Source organism: Recurvomyces mirabilis (genome assembly GCF_035927965.1).
Source record: "Recurvomyces mirabilis strain CCFEE 5264 chromosome Unknown scaffold_45, whole genome shotgun sequence".
Taxonomy (NCBI): Eukaryota; Fungi; Ascomycota; class Dothideomycetes; order Mycosphaerellales; family Teratosphaeriaceae; genus Recurvomyces; species Recurvomyces mirabilis.
In genome coordinates this window covers 19,246-42,041 of record NW_027041979.1, presented here as the reverse complement: position 1 = coordinate 42,041, position 22,796 = coordinate 19,246, and the positions used below count along the sequence as shown (strand labels likewise).

Here is a 22,796-nt window from a genome sequence, read left to right as displayed (position 1 = left end):
CCACGTGGGATCTCGATGTTGATAGGCGCACCGAGTGCAGCAGGACCTGTTGCTTGTCCTTCGTTGTTTGATTTTTGACCAACCGCTTTCACGAGCGCCAGAAAGGCTACGTAGCTATCTTCAACATCACAGAACATGTTCATGAGCTCAAAAGCAACGAGCAGGCTACTATGGTCAGCGCCCAATATACCGAGTCGATATGATGTATCAAAAGAGCACATACATATGAACACCATTCCCCGTGACGCCGTCTAACCAGAGGGTGGTCTGAGTACAGCCCTTTGCGATCAGAGCTCGAAATACGTCCTGGACTGTAACACGGCCGCGAGTTCTCAAAAGTCGTCCGACTGTGATTTCGAGAGCTCCATGGCGGAAGTCGACACGTGCCCGGAACGGTGCATCGACCTCTGATGGGACCTGCCGGTAGCTGACAACGACGTTGTCACAATCGAGGTTCAGCTGCCAGATGTCTTCCGGGCTGCAACTCTCGGCGAGTGATATTGTGATGCTCGTGACCTCATAGTCCCATGGCGGCCATTGAAATCCCGGAAATTGAAGGTCGAGCGGCACCAGAAACGGATCGAGCGACGAGCGTGATACCAACCCGCGAGTTGTACAAGTGCGGTCTCCGTTACGGCACAGATCGCAGGTCTCTTCTTCGGTCCTCCTTACGCACGCCAAGAATCGGTCCTGGCAATGATCGCATTTTTGATGATTGAAGGACTAGATAACGGGGAGGTTCGCCATGAGCTGCCGTGGTCTGGGAAGAGATGGGCAAATAGATAACGTTGCTGTAGTTGTTGAGCCGGGGGATTCTGGAACAAGTGGTTTCGGGACTATGATATAGCATTCTTTGGCGGAGATTGCATGCACGTAGCACCTTGAAGAGTAAGTGGAGCCCAGATAGTCCGAAGGCAGCGGGTCCATAACCAGATTGCAGCCGAGATGGCGTGTCGTAATGCCTGGTAATCAGTGCCGCCGTAACGAAAGCACAGTCGGCATCCATGATCTCTTCAGTGTGTTTCGACGCTGATCATCTGATCGGTCTTCATCGGTCGTCACGAATACCAACGGTGTAGCAAGAAAAGAAACCTAGAAAGCAGCAATACCAAGTCATTGATCATTCGAACAACAGGATCTCCTCATCTTCTCCCGCTCCCCATCCCTCCTCGGCTTCCGGCTCCCACAAAAACGATGTCGGCTCGTCCATGTATTGCCCGGAAACGAACTGCAAATACTCGACGAACGGCTGCACCAACCACAAATAATACGCCACCAACTCGGCCACCTCATCCGGCACGAACCGATGGATGACCTTGAACCGGCCACTCGCACTGTACCCTTTGTGATACGTGATCACGAACGCCATCATCTGGTTCTCGATGAATATCCCTCGCTGGGCCTGGGCTTCCGCGGCGTTCTTGTGCTGGATGCTTAACAACTCCGTCGCTCGCGCGGGTGCCCCGGCCGACAAATGCACCAACACCACCAACTGCTCTTTCCACCGACGGACGGCGCGTAAATACTGCTCGATGCCGGGATGGTCCCATTACACATCGTCAAACCCTCGCACCTCCTCGCGGCAATGGTGGATGAACCTCTTCTGCTCCTCCCGCTCCGCGAACATCCGGTTCAACATCCAATCCCGACCATCGACCGCCCATTCGGTCCGGGCATCCTGTGAACAACTCCAACCGGCACTCAACTCGGCGGGGTTATCAAACAATTTCGCCATGCTGATGGCGGGTAACCCGGCGGGCTTCCAATCGGAACTGCTGCTCGCCTCCATCAACAACAAATGCCCTGCCAACCCTTGCTGGACGGTCTCGACTAACCCATGCACGACGCAACGGATATCATCGATTGCAAAACTAACATTGTCAATGCACAACTGCTCGCCCTGCCACGATACTCGACCCTCTGCTTTGGTCGTGAATCGAATGTGTAACCCTTACGTCCGCTGGTGATACAACCGGTCCATTGGGCTGATCCTCCCACCGAACTCCCGCATGGTCATGAATCGCTTGGTCAACTGGTCCACCCCACTGACTACCGATGGCGCCTTCCGCTGTGCATCTTCCTCGCTCTCGCCGTCGTCGATGGCCCGCCGAATGGCCTGCTGTCGATTCAACCATGCCCGATGGACCACCACGGCTCGCATGGTGGTGATGACGGCCGACAATGTTGGGGTATAATTCAACGCGGCCTTCCAATTGCCCTGCTCGTCCAACCCTAACACGGTCAATGCGCTGATGACGCCGCTGTCGAACTCGTCGTCCTGCAATTCGTGGTCGAACATCCGGATCCAAAACACAATGCTCGCCTTCTCTGCTGCCGTCTGTCGCTCGACGGCCTCGGCTCGGCTCTCACCCTCGTCTTTCTGACATGCCCGATACAACCGCTGCAACGCCACGCGCTGGGCGTCGGTCAATCGATATCGGCGCATGTTATCTTGGTCGGCGGTACGCCAAATGTACCGTAACATCCGGACCCATAACTCCATGTACTTCCGCAACGACTGCACCTTCAACTGCCCATAAAACGGCTTCTCGTTGTTCCCCAACCCCAATTCTCTTCGGTTGACCGCCTCCAATGCCACCCGCCCGACATGCTCCACGGTACTGGTCTGGAATGCGTACCGGATCATCCGCCTCGTGGCTTGACATGCTCGTGCTAATGCGGCCTCGGAACGCTTGGGGTATGCGTCGTCCTGGGACTCGTGGATGCTCTCGTCGAATTGGACCTCCTCTCTCGCTGGCCATGTGGTCCGGATCAACTTCTCGACCAGGAACCCGGCTAAATGACGACGCCATCCGACGAAATCCAACCACGGGTTCGCTATACATCGATGCGAATGGCTCTGGATGCGACGCTGGTTATGCTTGGCTGCTCGGGCGACCTTCACACTACTGGACACCCTCTTTGCGATCTCGATGCCGGCTTGCCGACTGACTGGTGTGGTGGGGACATGGTCAATTCGAACGGCGAACAATCGCCGCCATTGACCGTACTCGAAAAATCGCTGACATGAAATACTATCGTTCCAAATACCATTCCGACTATGCTTCTGCTTCTTCTTTGCCCGGCCTCCTCTTCGCTGATGGTTGACCCATTGGTGCTGTACCTTGCAATGCTCCTGCATCTTCTCGATATGGCGACAAACATAACTAAACTCGCGACACTGCAAACCGTTGTGATATATGGGCAATGCTGCAATGGGCACCTCGTCTGCGGACGGATACGTTACGTCCTGATGTGTTTGCGCGACATCCGGCAATGCCTGTGTGGACTGAACGATGGCTATCCGCTGCTGCTTCGAAATGAACGGGTGGTGGTCTTTTATATGTCGGTTCACCTGCTACGGTACTACGGCATATTCGCATTGCTGGCAAATAATAATACCAAAATCGGGTCGGTGCACGAACACATCCTGCCATTGCACCATCTTGCTATATACTCCACTGTAACATCTACGGATGGGGGATATGCCTATGGTGGATCGTGGAGGGCGCCCTGCGGTCGCGGCCGCGGGATGTTCGTGTACCCTCGCGTCCGACCGCTGCCCGCTTCCAACCCTACTTCGACATCACACACCACTTTTTGACGACCGCGCAACATCATGATCGCGATGGAATTTCGCCCCGCTGACGATGGGGTGTATCGATGAAAAAAATCAACAAGTAACATATTTTTCTGGCGAGAGTATTGGACTACGGGAAGGTCAAACAACTTGCCGTTTCTAAAGCAAACAACTTGCCGTAAAATGCACCCTAACCCTAATTTCTACGCCCGATCTGATTGGTCCGTTCAAACAACTTGCCGCAAGTTGTTTGTAGATTTACTGGTAGTAATCCGCTTCAATCGCCCCACTCTTAATAAGATCTGCCCAGATTTTAGTGAGTGAAACAGTTGCTGAAATTCGATGGCGCTCGCGGATAAACGGTACGTGCCTCTCGCTATACGTGCCTCCTGTAGATGCCGTAGAAGAACGCGAGCGAGGATATATTCATCGATCATCGTTGACCTCTACTAGGTCCCGTTTGCATGCGCTCACCTACCTTGATATGGGCAAGGCCAACTGCGGAGAGGAGTATCGTCAGACTCAATAACCGAGCTTCTTACTACCAATTTTACCGCACATGCCCGAAGCCAACGTCTCGAGCCTCCGTCTTCCTTGCCCTGCACCGCCTTCCGCTCAGCCGACAGCAGCTTCAGCACAGCCAGCTGAAGTTTTTTCTCGAGCGACGACCGGGCTCTACGCCTCGCATCAGCCGAGACAGCCGCCACAGCTACCCTCTATTCATGAGCTGATTACTCTGAATGGACAGGCATCACACTGTAGGAATATAAGCCTGCCGTCGCTTTCAGCAGATACAGCCCTCTACCAGTATGCGCATACCGCTAGCGGTCCGACAGCTCCACCATGTCATGAAACGCAGTGGAACAGTCTGGGCCCAGTGTTTTTGCCTCCCGTTCACAGGGTCAACGAAACACTACCACCGTACTTGCATCCTCCCTTGCGACACGAACAGACACCGCAGGTATGTATACATTCTGCCGGATCTACTCGAGAGTTATGATCGCCTCCTTCATATCTGGGTGGAATTATTTTGTGAGCGCACGAAAGCCCGGAGAGCTCCCCTCCCCGTCCCAGCCCGTACCCTTTTGTTAGCTAACAGTGGGTCCTTCCTAGTCTATCCTTTTGTCCCAACAGTCGCGAAGTAGATACGCAGCAAGTTTCTTCAACTCTGAAGAGTACCGCTCTTGGGGACCTCCAAGACCAACAAGCCTTTCGCACCGATTGAATGCTCATTCGGCAGGAGAGGCTGAGTTGACAGCTGTGGAGAAGCAGTGCAAGCAGCACACCTAGTCCGATGAGTGAACGCATCATAGCAATGACTACGCCGACTTCGATGGCATCTGAGGGAGTCGAAAGCGCAGCAAGAAGCGGTGAATAGACAAATGGAAAGCATCTGGTATGGGAGCGCTCCTTGAGAAGGAACGTGCCGCTGGTAAAAGATCCAGGTCGGACAAGCGAAACTCATGGATCAGTGCTGCAAGTGCTACCGCGTTTTCCCGGCATACAGCCGTCTTCTAGGTCGGCAGCGACAAACGAGGACATGATGATTTGCAAGCGAGAAATGCCGCTGATGGCAGCAGCCTTGGCCTTCCGGGTCGTCCACAGAACTGGGGTCAAACAAAGGCCATGAGTTCCCTGCTGTCATCACTGTCGGCTCTCAGACAATCACAGCACAGCCGGGCAATAGCGTCGTGGCGGGCACGAAGACTTTGTTTGTCCGTGGCGTATACAGCTCTACGTGGTTTTCAATGACGCTCACCAATACATCCCGCCGGATCAGCCCGATCACAGAGCTAAGCAAGAATGAGTATCGTAAGGCTGGTAGGTGGCAAACGGGCCAGACACTGTGCGGAGCTTAGATAGCCGGCAGGCCTTGAGCAATTACCACACTAGTGAGGCAATCGTCCTCTGATCATTAGTTGCCACTGCCCGAATCAACTCATCGTGTACCGTGCCGTGTGTCCCGACCCTGGGCCGCCTGATCCGTACGAGATCCTGACACGGTACTCTCGGCCACCACGGGGCTTCATGGATTCCGCTCACCCTGCACTCGACCGAGTGATAAAAGCGACGAATGTAAAGAAGCTCTCAGCCAAAGACCCATGGCCGCCGTGCAAGAAGGAATCGCCCATGCCGCCTCTGCCGTTCTTCAAGAGTCGCATGAAGGCCAAGCTTGCGAACTCAGATCGCTGGACCCATGGATGAGATGTTTTTAAAATTGCGATTGCTGTGTATCGTGTCGAAGGGTCAACGTCGCTGTATCGGTGGGCTGCGGCGATACGCCGTCACTTTCTTCCCAGAACGGAATAAATGGTGATAATCTTTGACGCCCCGCGCTAACCTAAAGGGCTCTATCCATGGTGCACTGCTATATTCCATCCTTGAACTCTTACAAGCCCATCATAAAGGGCTGGTGGTGTCTAGGATGTTGTTTATCCAGACAATCAGATTGCAGCTAGAGTTACGCGCGTTCGTGCAACGCGCCGCGTTCCCAAGCGTCAATATCGGCTCGAGCGGGTCCATACGATGGGAACGCTCTCGAGACGCTTCTGGTAGAAGTAGAAAGCAATATCATGGTACGTGACGTGTAGGCCGCGGTTGCGAGCGCAATGAGGAATCCACCGGCCAATCAGAACAAGTCTATGCAGCTCAACATGGGCGAAGGAAAGTTATCGATTATTGCTCCAATCGTCGCCACACCTCTCGCGGACGGGTTGCGATTGGTCCGTATCATCGTCGCGAAGCCTCAGTCCAAGCAAATGGCCCAGATGCTCATATCGAAGTTGGGCAGAATGCTGGATCGACCAATCTATTACATGCCTTTCTCCCGCAAGGTCCAGCTCGATAGAGCCGACTCGGCGTGCTCTCAAGATCTTTCGGGAGTGTATGACCCGCGGAGGCATCTTGCTACCAGCCTGAACACATTTTGTGGTTCCATCTGATGTGCATTGAGCGACACATCTCGGTACAGGCGGACGTTGGCAATTCTTAGCGTCAGGTGCCGTGTTTCAGTTTCATACACAGGTGTCTTCTCCACGACGATGTTGACGGCACGAGCACAGCTCAACAGGTGGCTTGGGGACCTTGGCAACACGTGACAGAAGTTTGTTGGCGAATGCAAGGGTCGCCGGGGGGGGGGGGGGGGGGAACACCGAATAAGGCAATCAAAACGACAGTTCATCACCTAAACGTGAGGCTCTATTATCCAGCTCACTGAATCGTCCAAATTCACCGTCTGCGGTCTCGATATCTACATCACCGTCGCGCTCAACCTCATCTTGCCACTTCCGGATAAGCCGAATATTCCAGTAAGTGAATACAAGCTTGTTAATGACGCTCTGCGAGAGCCTGTTGCGCTTGAGGTTTTGTAAAAAGCCATCGGTAGTTGGTGTGGTAGCAAGTGAGAGGATGCACAGCTTAGGGCTGGTCTGTTGGTGGCCGAATTGGCTTGTCATCAGGCAATCGGATCCATGTATTGCCAGGTTTGCCAGCTCATATCGTCGGTATTCTCAGCGTTGACGTTGCGGAGCTTCAGATTATAATCTGCATATAGCTGAGCAGCGAATTGATAATTCCCTTGGCAAGACTCGATGAGGTATGGCTGTAGGAGGTTCATCTGTTGATTGGTGACTGGGATCTCAGGCCGCTTAGCCCGCTCCTTGATATGAAGCAGGCAACAGTCATGAGGGACTATACCCGTGCGTCGAAGTCGCTCGTAGAAAGTTTGCCGACTCGCCGGCTTTTGAAAGTGAATGCTCTGCTCCGCTGACTATGGTGTGTCGAGTCCTTAGGAGTGTTCGGCCGTGATTCGGACGTCCACTGGACCTGTAATCCCTATTCGTATAGCTTCAGATGCTCCTTTACCGTGGCGAAAGCCACAAGCTCAGCCCGCAGCTCGCTGCCATGTGTTCGCGGAGTCTGCGCAGCCAAGATTTCATCATGGCCTTTGTAGATTCAATAGTCCCGCGGCATCGTGAGTAGCCGACAAGCTGATGAAGCGGCGCTGTCAGCCGAGGGAAGATGGCGAGCGGAAGGAGGTCCTGAATAGTCAATATTTGGTATGGCGCCGCCAGCGAAGACGTTCCCGCCAATGAGAAAGCGGACCTGCTCCACCGAGTGACCGGGCAATTTCAGACAGAGCACACGCAGGTCTCCAACCCACAAACAGTCTCCGTCATTGTACTCGCCGTCGAAGGCTCCAGTGAAGCCAGGCTCTCGCATAATATACTTGCGCTCCATGAGTCGACGTATGCTTGCAGCACTCTTGCCGATGCTGATTCGGGGGTCTTGACCAGCATCCCGAAGCTGTGTGCGGAGGTACCATGCTGCTGATGGTTGATCAGGATGGATGTGAGTCTCGACGATGCGCTCGACTAGGTAGCCGTTCTGCAGCACGACGGCCATGACGTTGTCAGCACCCAGAGTGCCCAACCCGTCGCCAAGCTTAGTCTTGTCGAGGACCGGGTCGATAATGAGTGCCTTCTTTGTCACGGTGCATGCAACGATGTATTGCCATCTCCCTGTCGAGGGTTCGAATATGCCGTAGACTTCTGGCTCCGAAGGACCGGCGATGGAGTCGAGCTTCGAGACAAGATTCTTGCTAAAGTCGGCTGAGCTCAGGGGTAAGTCCTCTTTGCCCATTGTGAGCAAGGGCAGTTGTGGTATGCTAGCGACGAGCATTCGAGATTTAATGCAAAATTGCGGTTCAAGTTGACTAGGTCGAGATAGATTGCAGAAAACGCTCGAGTTGCGTCGGGAAGGATCATGTTACCGCTCCATGGGCTTCGGTGACCTATTCGGGGATCCAGAGTGCGAGATCCTCGAGTTGGTGGCGTTCACATACGGAAAGGGTAGGTCGGCGACCGATTGGGGAGCTGTTGTCCCGCCTCCCAGCTTTCCACAGTAGCGTGCTTTCGCGTACCGCAGTGGACGACGGAACATTCGGAGAGTCATCCGCTTTCTGGCACATCGGCTACATCGATACTGACGAATGCACTATCACATCCATACCAGTGGATGCTACCGCGGTGGCCAGAGTGTAAATGAAGCACTACTCATCCTCATTGACGAGGCTTAGCAGTCCGCTAACGTCATCACTCGAGAAGCCATCAATCCAAGCAATTCGTCGAAGGGCATTGACGAGCTCACTGGTCGACCTGATGTGAAGTGTCTGTAGCATCCGGACTATGGTCACCCGTCACGAGTCGCTGCCGTCGGAGTCATTACCGAGCTATGCCCGTACGCCAATTTAAACCCATCTATTATGTAACTCAACTTCACTACGGTCAATTCCCGATCACGGCAGGCGCGGAGGAGCTCGCAAGTGCTACGCGCAGCTGCACGCAGAGTGGGAATGCGGCCGCGCCGACTGGCGTCATGGAGGTGTACAAGGTGCTGGTTGTCCCGGCTGCGACGGCTATGGTAGCTGCGGGTGCGTTGTTTTGAGATAGGCTGGTTTAGTAGTAGATAGGCGACGTGGATGTAGTGTGCAGGGCTGGATTGCACTGTCGTGACCATTCTCTATGTGCTGAATCCCTTCTGTCAACCACTGCCAGTCGCCCTATCCTCGCTGGACGGCGCTTCGATATCAGCGGCGGCAGCAGCAGCATCCTTTGCCTGCCTTGCCCGCTCCTTGCCGCTATGATGCACAATGTCGAATGCAGCTCTAGAGCCGTTCTTGACTACATATTCCGCGCCCATGGAGCTTTTCTGGACTTGCAAAGTCGTCGTCTCCAAGCTGTATATACTCTGACTGGACAACGGCTAGGGCCCAAAGGGCATGTTGAGATTGCACCCAATGGCAGTGTCGTTCGTGCTCGAGAGCAACACTCCTATGAGTTTCGGTCGCGTTGGGCGTCTCAAGCTGCATTTCAGCTTGCAAGGAGTTATTAATTGATGCCATCCCGAAATCATTTCGATGTGCGCATAGAGACTAGTGCTACGATCATGCTGAATACAGCGGGGCCAGAGGGATTATCGGAACTCCGGCTGCGCCTCATTTTAAGGATCACGGCGATCATTCTGTTGCTGCAGCACTATACCAGCAAATCCGCATCTCGGTGCTGTGATGCAAGAGATTAGCAAAAAGAAAACACTCCATGAAGCCCGCCTGCTTTTGCTCCACCGAGTCTGTAGGTGGTCATCCATTATCATCGCCAGACAGCACTGTTACTCGGAAGAAGCGATCGAAGTGCGGGGTCCATGGAAAAGCCCAACACGTATCACCGAGCCTTACGGTATATAAGTCCGTCTGACGCTCGCTAGAGTCTCTCAGGTACCGCCCGATTATGCTGTTTTCACACTTTGGTTTACTCTGCGCCAGCGTCTTTGTCTCTGGGAGCTCGGACAGCAATGATACAGCCACACTGATCTACCAGTATGACCCGATCACCTGGGTCGAGAACCTTGCTGTCCGACCCAACGGTAGCATCCTTCCGATCACGACCACATCACCGCGATTGAACCAGCTGGATCCCCGGGCAGGCACATTGCAATTAGTCCACGACTTCTCTGACCATGGCAACGCAATACAAGGTATTACGGCCGTGGGGCACGACAGCTACGCAGTCGATGTCTTGACTTGCAATATCACCGCCCTGACTTGTACTTCTGGTAGCGTCACGACGTGGCTTGTCAGCTTCAGCATTCACCAGCATGGCAGCGCGGACCACACCGTCACCATCACAGAAGTCACTCAGTTCCTTCAGGCAGGCTTCCTGAATGGCATAGCGGCGCTGAATTCCGAGACACTGCTGCTCGCAGATAGCTTTCTCGGTGGCATCTGGTCCCTTGCAATAGCCACTGGAGTTAGATCATTCCTGTTCACCGACTCGAGCATGGCACCGACTGCCGAGATTGGCACTGGCATTAATGGCTTGCGCGTGCGCCCGGGTTTACTTTACTACACCACCTCCGCCCAAGGGACCTTTAACGTCCTGCCCATCGATCCCAGCACCGGTAATAAGACTGGAGAGGCGATTGTCCTCGCATCCGGCCTCGCTGGTCCGGATGACTTTGAGATTAATGATGATACTGGCGAAGCGTATGTGTGTAATGGTGCTTTAAACCAGATACTTCGTATCCCGATCGACGAGCGCAACGTCACGGCGAGCGAGCTTGATGTACTTGCTGAGGTGCCCGGCCCTACATCTGTCAGATGGGGTAGCGAATACTTGGCGCATGGCGGAGAGCGATTACGTCAGAAGCTGGTGTACGTCAGCACTGTGGGCGGATTGGCGCAATACACTACGCAGAATGTCACCTTCGGAGGTGCAGTGTATAGCATAGCACCCTGAGATTGACGATACCACAGCAGTGAAGGACCCAGCAGCGTGAAGAGGTCACATAAGATTCTTGAAGTTATGTGGCTGCGCCGCTGCATATTCTTGCGCAGTGCTCGGTCTTTCGTCTAGAATCATGCTGTGTTTTGCCTCTCCTTCTCCGTTCAGTCGGGTCGAAGCCATTTTGAAACATGCTTGTGGCCTACGTAGGCTCGACCGAGGTAGCCTATACGATTCAAGATGACCTGCAACCTTCTGAACCGCCCGCACAAATGCGAAAGGATTCCTGATACCGACCGCAGCATGAGCGATTCGGCGTTGAAGGATGCTACGCCAAGACTAATTTTGCGAGCACGCCTCTGTAATTGTGGGCCATCCACTTCTCCTTGCCGTCCAATTCGGTGAAGTCGAACGTGCGAATGAGGTGACGGTAGTATTTGGTCTCAGGACCATCCATCTCTGCATAACGGCCGTACAATCTGACACTTCGATGATCATGCGAGACGGAGAAGGCGAGGGTGTCCCGGTGGAGTTCCGTCTCGCGCTTCACCGTCTGAAAGAGCTCCACGACAGCTCTCGCCCCGACGGCCGCACTGTGGGCGTTCTGCCGGTCAGCAATGTCAAGCGCGGCCGCGCCGCATTTGACTTCGCAGGTCAAGACGGGAAAGTACATGTACCAGTTGGCCATAGAGTAGGACTGTTCCAAGATGCTCCCGGTAACAGGCTGCATACGGTCGAGCTGAATTTGCGTGAAGGCCTTCCGGCGGAAACCGACTGCGGAGTCCGGCTGTGGTCTCGTCTCGGTGACCGAGATGCATTTGCTCCAGCCTTCATTCACGGTCTCCACCAGACATTGAAGAGCGGGAGCACGAAGAGCCAAAACCTGAGCTGATGGAACGATTAGTCGTGTGATGTCTTGGATGATCTTAGCTTCATTCCTGTCTTCCACCATCTTGCACGTTTCATCGAGTATGTCGTCATCGAACAAGGTGTCTCTTGGACGGCTCTGTTGTTCAGAAAGCAGCTTTTGGCAGAGAATCTTAGTGGAATCTAGAATGCCAAGCTTTGACTTTCCCATGTGGACGTGCTTCTTCTCCAGGAGAAGTCTGTATTCCGGCCTGTTGTACCCAGCGTTCTTTTGCTCTCGCGATATCTGCCCGCTCTGGCCGTCCGAGCTGGGCGTAGCGGAGTCTACATTCGAGTTCTTTCTGCTTCTGGAAGATACCGACCTCTTTCGAGCAAGGATGTGTTGCATGTCTCCCATCGCCTCAGACTTGGACCCGGGCCACCGTTCGTGGCGACCCCAATATGCAATGAGATGGGATCGACCCTCGCTTCCGTCGACGAACGTGCCAGGCGTGGTCGAGCGCTGTGCTTTGAGTACTCGCTGTCGCTTGCGAGGCTTCCCAACACAATTGTCTTCTGCCGCGTGGTCGATCTGCTCCCTCGCTCGCTTTCGGGTGGAGCAAGTGCTACGCTTTTGGAATTTCTTGCGTTGCTCGGGGGATGTGTTGGGCGGCAGTAAATTCAGAGATTGTCGCCCACTGGAACAATAGCCAGCCGTTTCACCGCTACTAGGCGTTGCTGAGCGGTTCTGGGGCGATTCAGCACCTCGCTCGGGCCTTCAGAAAAGGCACTCGACGCCTTGCTGTGTCAGACGTGGTGAATGACTGTGAATTCCAAGACCAAGAAAGCGACGTATGCCGCTAAGAAACCTGCACCAATATAGCGGGCCCAAGCGCTTCCGAACCAAACCGTCAGATTCATGACCACCGCTGAGCCGAACATGACGCCAATCTCGGCGGGCTTTACCGACCCCTGATTGTAATTCCCATCAGTCGATACCCAGAGCACGCCCACGCATAACGTCAACAAGAAAATATTGCTGCCTACGGTATTGGCAACCATAATTCCCATCTGGCCTCTGTAGCCGCTGACGACAGCCATGAACTTTTCCGGCACCGTCGTGGCGAGCGAGAGAATGACGACACCAAACACGATGTCCGACATGCCTGACTCGTTGACCAGAGTCGAGGCGGCGTGGGAGAGTACGTAGGCGCTGAGGATGACGGCGAGAATGCCGACTATCAGAAGAGCTAGATGGTACGTGAGGCTATGGTCGTTGGAGCCAGCGGAGTTGTCAGAGACGTCAGTATCTTTTCGTGCCAAAGATGAGGTTCTGCCAGGATCATATGGTGCCGGCGTTCTTACAGTGTCTACGCCCTCAGACACTGGCAGTGGTTCGATGGCGTCTGCGGTGATTTTCTTGTTGCCGTGTTGCTCTTCGTCAGCCGCACCGTTCTCTTTCAGCGGGTGCTCGGTCCCGCGAACCTCACGTGTCGGCGCATCCTCCCGCCGAGGAGTATCGTCGTCGTCTTCATTGTCGCTGCTTTCGCTGTCGGACGCCTCCGGTGCTGTGATGAGTCCCTTATAGATGGTCCATGCAATGGAAACGACATAGATAGCGAAGACTGCGATGGCTATTATTCCAACGACCCTCCACTTGATCGCATGTGCGAAGCCGGTAAGGCTGGCGATGAGTGTGGTCAGGACGAGCAGCAGACCGGAGTAGATCTTCCAGCTTCTGTCAAACATCTTGCCATTGCCGTTGCGGTGGAACAGCAGACCGAGAGAGAAGGCACCGAGGATGTTCGAGATGGTAGACCCGACGATATTGCCTAGGGCAAGCGAAGAGCGGTGGCGAGCAATGGAGATGGCGACGACGGCGAGCTGGAGACACAGTCAACACGCCGTGCACAGAGCAGAATACCTTCAGCCTTCTTCACAAGCTCACCTCCTCCCATTCTGCCCCCGCCGTCAACAGCGCAATGACTCCTTGCGGGATGCCCGTGCGATTGGCTACGATGGTGGTATGGTCGATGAACTTGTCGGCGCCAAACTCGAGCACGAAGAGCGCACAAACAAAAGACGCGACGCTGTACGCGATAAGCTCGCCGTCGACCATGCTGTGCTGGTGCAGTGTCGCGTCTGCTTCACCGTCCACCGTCCACTGGCACGTTATATTCTCAGATTGGCAAGAGAATCCCCAAATGTTGTACGCACGCTTGAGGTTAGAGTGAGAAGGACTAGGAAACGCAGCGAGAGGGCTGACGCGGACGTCGTCACTGTGCTGTTCTACGGTATCTAAAGCAACTCACTAGCTAGCTGACCCATCAGGACCAAGCTTGACCTTCGCGCGCAAACTCATCTTCATGAAGATCATTTGTGTTGAGTCGATGTTGCCAGTCAAATGCATCGCCTCAAGTACAGTCTTACTTCGAAGTCTCTCAATATGCTCTCCAGCCTTGCTTTCCTCGGCGCTCTCGCCTTTCCATCGATACTTGCCAAGAATAGTCTTCTTATAGATATGACAATCTTCACACCACCGGCATATTACTCCAACGAGTCCTTAGCTACATCGTATATCACTCCGACCCGTACAATCATCGCGCTTACGACAGAAGTGTTGTGTTTGTGGGCCTGACCAGCTGCAACGCCGATGGCGCCAACAAGGTATTGCGAAATAACCGTAAAGCTTCCACCAAAGAGCAAGATTTTCTGTCGACCGGGATGTAGCATACATCGACAAGAGTGGTGATCAAGTAGATAGAGTAGATAAGAAACGAAGTGCTGGTCGGGCTGGGAGAATTGAAGAAGACAACACTTAACAAGCCTATTAGCATTGCACGCCTTCACAATCGTAAGGCGAAGCACATATACCAAAATACAAGATGAAATTGATTCCGGTCGATGCTTGCATCATCTGCATGAGAACACCAAAAAGGTGCAACGAATATTGGAGGCCTACGGCGAACGTCTCCCTTGAAGTAAGCCGCCTAGGAACGCAACATACGACGTCTGTGGCATTATTGATATGCTCATACTCGTGATAGGTAATGATCTCAGTAAGCTCGGTCTGGCGCGATCACAAGCAAGAAAAGCCCACATGACACAGGCCTGAATCAGTCTGCATCATGTTGACCACGAGGAAGATGTGCTTGGCGGATCGTACGCAGTCTTCAACACTCGACCTATCCCGGAGATCCTAATCGATTACTGTGTTGGGGACGTGAGAATTTGGCCGATGCTCTCAGCCGTCTATGAGGAGCGACTCAGTAACCGCTGGTCAGAAAAGGTACGTATCGAAACGGAGAAGAGATTAGTAAATTCGAGAAGTCCAGAGTACAAGCCCCAAGGAAAGCACCAGATATTCGGTCCCAATTTCCTTCAAGCGTCCTGCTCCTGCCTCGCCCTTTTCGATGGCACACACGGTGGGGCATGGAGTAGATGACCACGGGTCTTCCGCACATAGGAGGCATATAATCCACCAGCGGTGTAAGTCGCAGCCGCGCTGATAATTACCGGCCAACGGAATTGATCTGGCCTCGAAAAGATGATAGTCGTCACATACGCTAGCAATTCGAAGAGGTTCTGAAACGCGGCCTCGACCATGGAGAATTTTCCGCGGCTGTCGGAATCCACCGCCTGTAACGTGGTCAGTCCGACTCCTGCGCAAATATAAGCTCAAACATACGTCTTGTACAATATTCTGCGCGGAGAGATCATATCCCCACAGTCCCACCCTGCTAAGAGCGACGCTTACTGCGAGTCCCGTGGCCGCAGCGATACTGTCCGCATTCTTGTCATATAGCTGGGCTAAGAACCAACTGACCCCAGCGGTTAGCCAGCACATCTGCCAGCAGATGCTCCAAATTCCAGTCCGAACAATTCCTATCCGGCCCATCGAGCGTGGCGCTATCCAGGTGGCACTGAGTTCGAGGACAGTGCTGACGGTGCGGGCTACACCGACATATAGCGAGGTACACCCGACAGCTATCAGGTATGTTATCATCTGGCCCGAGAAGGATAGAACCGTGAAGTATAGGAGGGACAAAGCGAATGAGGGCACAAAGATCCTATGCCGAAAGTAAAGTGGTAGTGACTGAAGAGGTAGAAGCCGGAATGTCCATGATCTCAATAAGGAGATCATGGGCCGTTCTGCAGCTCTAAGTACGGAACTCTCATTGTCCAGGGCGCGTGGAGTTACGTCCGTTGTGTTCGTGATGCGCCGTAGGGACGGAAATCTGTTGTAGACCTTTGATCTTGTTAATAGGATCGACGTCGGCTGCATCTTTGCAAACTGACCTTGGAAATGCAGAAATATTCGATAGTGACCGAAGCTAGGCTCATAGCAAGCGTTGCCCACACAGCAATCGAAATCGACGGTATTGCGATAAGAGAAACTGCAAGAGGTCCCACGAGCTTGCAAAAAAGGTCGATTCTGCGCATTCTAGCATTGACCGCTTGCTGAAATCAGGTACCGCTTGAAGTATCGATGACTAGTGTACTTACTTCTCCGAGCGGGCTCATTGCCTTCGGTAATCAGAACGACCTATACGTCAATGGTCAGCCTTGATGCCGACGTTGGCTGTTACTTCAGAACATACCCAGCCTCTCTCTACCGCTACAAGGTTCATCACAGAGCAGACTTTTTCAACGCAGGCCAGAAGGATGACAAGGGCAAATAGACCCTGGCGTAACGATCCATTCCTCGATAGCAGGCGTTGCTCTTCCAAAATCAAAAACAACCCGCAGCTTGCGGCAACAGCGATGCGCTGACCAATGATCGACGTCCGAACGACAATAATACGGCTGCCTTGGTCGATCCAGGTCCCTACTGCCTGTCCGAAAAGGATCGCAGCGGCGCTGCGAGATAGTGCGTAAATGGATAGGGGTAGAAGTGTGCCTGGGAATATAGAGGCGAGGAAGAGGACAGCGCCGAACTCAAAGAGCCGGGAGTTCCAAGTAGACAGGAAATGTGATGTGTAGAGGTTGAGAAGCGTCGAGGTGGGTATCATTTGTCGGTCATCATCGGTTGTAGTCTCTTGGGCGGTGGCCTCGTCAACACGGTTGCCGTCAGCATATCTACCTTCAGCAGCTGGAAAGTTGGACGCCTCACATGGCTCTGTGATTGCAGCCGTATTTGCTGCAACTCAATGTGATGAGTGCTGGTTATGTCTTGCTCTGGGATGCCGTCTTCTCGCGAAATATGAGCGCACGCCTCGAGTGACTCCGTCTCAAATCGTCGGTCCGTATCTGCCATCCCTGGACTCAGTGGAAGCTATTCCAGAAAAACGCCAATCTATATAGATACGAGTCAGTCCCTAGTATCTAACATCCTTGCGTCTGATCGCAGAGTGCGGCATCGAGCGTCATTATTGTCTTGGCACTGCGTCATGCCGACCCGAGACCTGTAGACTTCCGTCGGCTCGGTTCGCAAGTGGCGTTGTACGGCGTTGAAGTTCTACGCATTTCACAACAAGCCATGCTTTCCGTGATTTTGGTGGGAAGACCGGAGCAGCCGAGATGCATCCCGCATGCGGCGCTGCACGTGGGCCTTGAAGGCGAGTCGCTCTGACGTCTTGCGATAGGAAATCCCACTTGAAAACAGGAGAAGCGCCCTAGTCCAGACACAGAGAGAGCACAGCAGCGAAAGCAGTACACTTTCTTCTTCGCTCTCCTCTCTGAGCAGATAGTGTCGTGTCCCATTTTGGGTGGGCTGGTCTCTGCGGTGGAAGCTGACAAGAATGCCATGACGTTTCGTCGAGAGGGATATTGCATCTTTGTCAGAGGGCGTGTTACAGAGTTCCGTTACATATGTTTGTGCGGCAAAGGGTATGCTCTACAGCAGAATGCCACCTTACCCCTGTAGCAGAGCGAGCAAGCAGAATGCGCGTTACGCATGAAAGCCAAGCGTAGGATATAATTGTCAAATAATGGCATCCCTAATCACTTGACACAGGTAATAACCAGGTTTGTCGGACAACACTATTTACAATTTTGTAAGCCGCCCAAAGATTTCGTTCTCCCCTCATTACCTTCTCTATACTCTGTTCATGGCATCAAACACAAGCCCTGCCCATGACGCGGTCAATGTGGCGGTATCGTCACTTCTCCGATTCCATCGTCTGCTACTTCATTCCGCTGTCAGGTTCAACAATCTCACTGCCAGCGTTATATGGAATTTGCAGTGGTCTTAACCCTAGCCGCATCTCCGAAGTGAACACGGTAATATCATGCTGAACCCTTCCCGCACTACCAGCCATAGGTCTCTTCAAAGAAGCCAATGGCGGCAGTCTTGTTTTTCGATGCGAGTCGAGAAACAATCCGTCTTGCCTCGTCTGCCATACTCCGCGGGCCACTGACCACTACAGCTGTGCCACTGCCTGCGTTCGATTGAAGAGAGAGCTCGCTCTCAAGAATAGCCCGCAAATCCAGCCTTCTGCCCTCTACGATTTCCGCATCCACGTTCGCAACTGACTCGCCTCCTGAGATCTGACTAATTGCATTAACGAGATTCGGTCCCCTGACGCCCCAGTAGAGCTTTTTATGCCCGACGTGCTCGGCGAGGAGGGGAAGCACTGCCGTGATTCCAACTCCTCCAACAATGCAGACAAGATTAGGATATGAAGCCAGGCAACCGAAGCCGTGCGTGTTGAACACGCTTCGACCATAGGATGATTCCACAAGCACGGGCAGCTGCTTTTGATGTCGTAACAGAGCGGTAAGGCCACTTCGGGCGCGAATGAAAAACGTCAGGCCGGTCTCGTGACGGTGGTTTGCGGTTGGCGGAGGCTCGTATACTGCTGGCTGCGAATGTTGTGCTGGTGCTTTTTCTAAATCCATAGTGTATTGTTGTGGGGGAAGCCGAGGATCTTGATCGAGAAGGCCCGCAGCTACGGAAAACGGATGGTTCTCCCAGAAGCGCCACGTCAATGACGGAAAGTAGAGGTAGACTTGGCCCGATGCAAACACACCGGGAACTTCCAGTCTGATATAATCTTCATCAACGACCGTGATGTGCCCCTTACGCACGCCGTTCTTGACCATCCTGACTATTCTCATCAACCTATCAAATGCCCAGAACGCGAAGGCAATGTAGATCCACACTTCATAGCCCCACTGATGATCAAATCGAAGGTATATGTGTAGGTAGCACCCAGTAAGCGCCAAGAGGGAGAGCATAATATGCCCGCTTAAGAACAGCTCGTAGAGCTTTTTTCTCACAGGAAGGATGGGCGTCGGGACTAACAATGCCATCACCAGGGTCGCGACGATTCCCCAATACCAATAAGGCACCTTGGACTCGCTGGAGTAATCATATCCGGCGTCCGATGTGTATATCTGGAGGTAGATTGCCGAATGGAGGCATGCTTGGAGGAGGCTAATGAAAGCAACCCAGCGGTGTAGCAAGAGGAAAGTGGAGTGAGACCAGTTAGTGATCCATAGCAGAATGTTGTTCCGGCCAGCAAACAGAATAGAAGTCGCAATATTGGCAAAACTTAGGACTCCAAGACGATTGGCCACATACGTGCAGATCTCGATTCCTTCAGTAGCATACCAGCTGTTTGGCTGCTTGGAATGATGATTGACGGCTGATAGAATAACGTTGATCGCAAGAAGATATGCGATGAATAGTGCTTGACCCCTGGTAGGCACAATAATGGTCTCGAGTACAGGTTCTCGGTGATGGGATCCCCACGTAGAAGGATAAATGAAGCTAGCACCCAAACGCGTCGACAGTCGTGTTGGAACGGGTGCAAATCGCAGAAGAGAGCAGCATATTGGGACGAAAGCCGCAGTGAAAATAAGGACTAGCCTAAGAATTCAATCAGTCGTTGCTCATCGCTTACTTCGCAAGCACTATCGACCCACCCGTATTGCTCGTGTTGAACCTCGGACTTGGTGAAAGAGGACTCGGCGTTGTAGAGGCCCCGGTATGTTGCTTCATCCACTTGGCTTGGGCTTACGAGTGTTGTGTCGGATGGTCTTATACTTTTAGGTGGGTCTTCGATACTTGCCAGTGTCTCCTGATACGACTCCTTAGGTTGAGGCTGCCGAGCATGCCGCCCCGCGACATTTTGTTCCCAGAACTTCTCGAGCCTCCAGATCTTTATATCGTTGCAGTGGACGAACATGCAGTAAGCAAGAGTTTGTAGGTAGGCGCTGTTGTTAACGTAGCATTCCGGCGGAGGCTGGTCCGTACCCTGAGACAGTACGGATGTTCCGCTCAACCCACTGGTACTATTCCCACAATCTAAAGGATTGGTGATTGCATCTCGGCAAGCATATGCGCATGTTATTATATCCATGTTGGTGCCGTATCCAATGAGTCCATGTCCATCTCGACCAGTGCTCACGATCGCAACTGTAGGAGATACGCTCACCAGGAGCAGCGAGGAGAGAAGAGTACATTTAGCGAAAGGCAAGTACATATTGAGTCTGTGTTGATGATTATCGACAAGATTGCCCTGATGCGTTGCGCATCTGAGGAGCGTCCAAAACAAAGCTGGAGCAAAGTTTACATAGGACCTTTGCAATGATAAGAGTCCGACAAGAGAAGGGAAGCTGACAGAGATAAGGTGAATCTACATAATGTGTGGAGTACTACGCCTCGGACTTCTTTCTCCCGAAGTCGCTGCTCGTCAAGACCCTAACACCCATTTGACATCGAAGTTTTGTATAGGTCTCTCTCTACAATACTAGTACTTAAATCGGTAACCTGAAACAAACATATTTCATCAATGAATTGTTACATAATTAATTATTACAGTGCAAAATGTGCCACCGGTATGACGCATATTGCTACTTGCATTATCCATCGATTTGTTATGCAAGTAACTGTGGCCGCTGTCCATTGCGCTTTTCGACGGTGCCTGCACCGAGATTGGCGATTATCGTCAATGCAGCCATGGATGTCGCAATTGTGCCTTTCCTTCTATCGATAGCAGTCCTCACTTGCGCCGGGTTAATGGTTATGTACTTGCCTTCAGCTGACTTCACGTCAACACAAATTGGCACTGAGAGTGTAGCGCTCGCCGTGCTGGCGGCGTCGGCAGGCGGGCGCCTGGCTCAGCTGGCAGGATATCATTTCGGTGACAGGAATTGTATTATTCCTCGTGTTCTTCCAAGATAATTCATCGTCCCTGCGAGGAGTCTCGTGGGCGGAACCATAATGAGCTCAGTAGGCCAAGGCGCCTTTGATCTTTGCGCACAGCTTCATTGTAAAGGAGCTAATAACATTGCACCAGGCTTGAAGGAAGATTTGCTGAGCCACTCCGCAACAGGCTGTTGGACCCAATGCTCGCGAGGCATTCTCATCTGTCGAACCGCCTGACAGAAAGGCGTTGAACTCGTCTCCTAGGCGTCGAACATCGTTTTCTTTTGCCCTAAGCAATTCGGGTGGCCAGCTTTGACCCCGATCAGTGCTGTTACGATGGCGAGCTCCGCCTCTGCACGTTACGTGGTCTTGAAAAGAGGACACTTCCTCTACCTGTAAGCCGTGAAACTGGTGGCAGACGGTGAGAGTGCGCAGCATAGGGAGACGGAGAGAGTGACAGAGCAGATCGTCTCGAGCTCCGACGATGACAAGCTGTTCACGGATCTAGCTCTATGATCCAGACATCTTTCAGCCGACTATTGTCTTCTGCAAGTCCACCATGTACAACTATTGCCCCCTTACCCTCAATGCCATTCATAACATCTGCATCGAACCAGCCTCTAGGCTGTGGCCATTCACCCGCAGCTTCCACTTTATTCCAAGATTCAGCTGCCACATCATATGCCCAAACATTTCCAAGCATCTTCCCAGCCCCTGCATGTCCATGTGCGCTTGGGTCGTGCTCACCAAAAAGCGTAACGAGGAAGTGTTTGTGGTTCAGTTGGAGGGCAAGCAGAGTACCAACACTGCGAGCTTCTGGACCATTTTCACCATCCGCAGGGTATGTCACGGTAGACCATGAATCTTGTGAAGGGTCATACACATCGAGATTGCCACCTTGCTCTTGTTCCCCATCAAAGCCGTTCATGCGGTAAAGCTTACCCGTGCAGTACGCGATCGATGTACCTCCTCGGGGTGGGTCTGGCGCAGCAGCCAGACTTTTCCAAGACTTCGTGTTGACATCGAAAGACCACAGATCGGAGAGTCGACCGCTTTCTGGACATCCAGCGTGAACGTAAATCGTACTGGCTCCGTCATTCGTCATTGCGTGATAGCTTCGAGCCGCAGGAAACGGTGCTGTGCCATCGGCAGGAGATATCAGAGACCATTGAGCGGTGGACGGCTTGTAACTCCATAAGTGTCCCTTTTCTGCTATAGGCGCCATGGCCACTCCACCGCGGCCAGAAAAGAAATAAATGATGTCGCTGAGCACAGTGCTTGCTGAGCCAACACGAGGAATTGGAGCTTCCCCTTGAGCGGAAATTGTTCGAACGCAAGCAGATGCTGCCGCTAACAAGTAAGCAACATGTGGTTATACACAACACACGCCGTTCCGTACCTTTTGAGAGCTCCACCACATCGAGTCTATTGTCAACTGGCTGTCGGGGCTGCACTTCACCGCCAAAGATCCAAACTTTATTGGCAACCACAGAGATTGTCTGCGAGGAGCGCTGGAGGCGAGCCGTCGAAGCTAGGCATGTCCATTCCGCAGCAATTATAGACATCTTTGTTCCGGATGCTGATACTTAGTAACTCAAATTGAAGATGAAAACGAAAACGAAAACTTCACGAAATCCACGTGCTACGCTGAAGGGCTGTCAGGTGACTAAATAACCGCTCAAGATGCATCACGCCTGGCTCACGATGCCTTCTCTTCAAGCCCATTTCAGCGTTCTACACACATCTCTAACTTGTATACATCGTGCAAGACTTATCCAATCGCCATGTTTTAAGTCATATGGACGCGCCACAGCCTAAGATTACACTGTCGTTACCGTGCTATGATTCGCAAAAGATATGTGTGTGGCTTGGCGCTACAGGGTCCCTCGCTTTTACAGCAGATTACCTTATCGCAGTCGCGTACTGAGTCAGAGTGGTATAATCTGTCTTTCCACAAAGATGGGTATTAAGATTCGTGTTGCCACTCGCACTCTTC

At 52.8% G+C, this 22,796-nt stretch overlaps 7 protein-coding genes across 7 annotated transcripts; 1 reads left to right on the top strand and 6 right to left on the bottom strand.

Moving 5' to 3' along the window:
• Positions 1–1,120: 1,120 nt before the first annotated feature.
• On the bottom strand, positions 1,121–1,735 carry LTS14_010578 (uncharacterized protein; the record flags this gene model as incomplete). Its single annotated transcript, XM_064843254.1, has 2 exons — positions 1,121–1,525; positions 1,574–1,735. The coding sequence occupies 2 exons, from the start codon at positions 1,733–1,735 to the stop codon at positions 1,121–1,123; spliced, it is 567 nt and encodes a 188-aa protein (XP_064689151.1).
• Positions 1,736–1,951: 216 nt separating this feature from the next.
• Positions 1,952–3,142, bottom strand: LTS14_010577 (uncharacterized protein; the record flags this gene model as incomplete). The annotated part of the gene is made up of 1 exon (XM_064843253.1): positions 1,952–3,142. The coding sequence occupies one exon, from the start codon at positions 3,140–3,142 to the stop codon at positions 1,952–1,954; it is 1,191 nt and encodes a 396-aa protein (XP_064689150.1).
• Positions 3,143–7,534: 4,392 nt separating this feature from the next.
• On the bottom strand, positions 7,535–8,221 carry LTS14_010576 (uncharacterized protein; the record flags this gene model as incomplete). The annotated part of the gene is made up of 1 exon (XM_064843252.1): positions 7,535–8,221. The coding sequence occupies one exon, from the start codon at positions 8,219–8,221 to the stop codon at positions 7,535–7,537; it is 687 nt and encodes a 228-aa protein (XP_064689149.1).
• A 1,646-nt stretch (positions 8,222–9,867) lies between these two features.
• Positions 9,868–10,875, top strand: LTS14_010575 (uncharacterized protein; the record flags this gene model as incomplete). The annotated part of the gene is made up of 1 exon (XM_064843251.1): positions 9,868–10,875. The coding sequence occupies one exon, from the start codon at positions 9,868–9,870 to the stop codon at positions 10,873–10,875; it is 1,008 nt and encodes a 335-aa protein (XP_064689148.1).
• A 313-nt stretch (positions 10,876–11,188) lies between these two features.
• Positions 11,189–13,825, bottom strand: LTS14_010574 (uncharacterized protein; the record flags this gene model as incomplete). The annotated part of the gene is made up of 3 exons (XM_064843250.1): positions 11,189–12,454; positions 12,520–13,590; positions 13,655–13,825. The coding sequence occupies 3 exons, from the start codon at positions 13,823–13,825 to the stop codon at positions 11,189–11,191; spliced, it is 2,508 nt and encodes an 835-aa protein (XP_064689147.1).
• A 4,130-nt stretch (positions 13,826–17,955) lies between these two features.
• LTS14_010573 (uncharacterized protein) lies at positions 17,956–19,838 on the bottom strand (the record flags this gene model as incomplete). Its single annotated transcript, XM_064843249.1, has 2 exons — positions 17,956–19,348; positions 19,576–19,838. 2 exons carry the CDS (start codon positions 19,836–19,838, stop codon positions 17,956–17,958), a joined length of 1,656 nt encoding a protein of 551 aa, XP_064689146.1.
• Positions 19,839–21,296: 1,458 nt separating this feature from the next.
• Positions 21,297–22,365, bottom strand: LTS14_010572 (uncharacterized protein; the record flags this gene model as incomplete). Its single annotated transcript, XM_064843248.1, has 2 exons — positions 21,297–22,150; positions 22,200–22,365. The coding sequence occupies 2 exons, from the start codon at positions 22,363–22,365 to the stop codon at positions 21,297–21,299; spliced, it is 1,020 nt and encodes a 339-aa protein (XP_064689145.1).
• Positions 22,366–22,796: the final 431 nt, after the last annotated feature.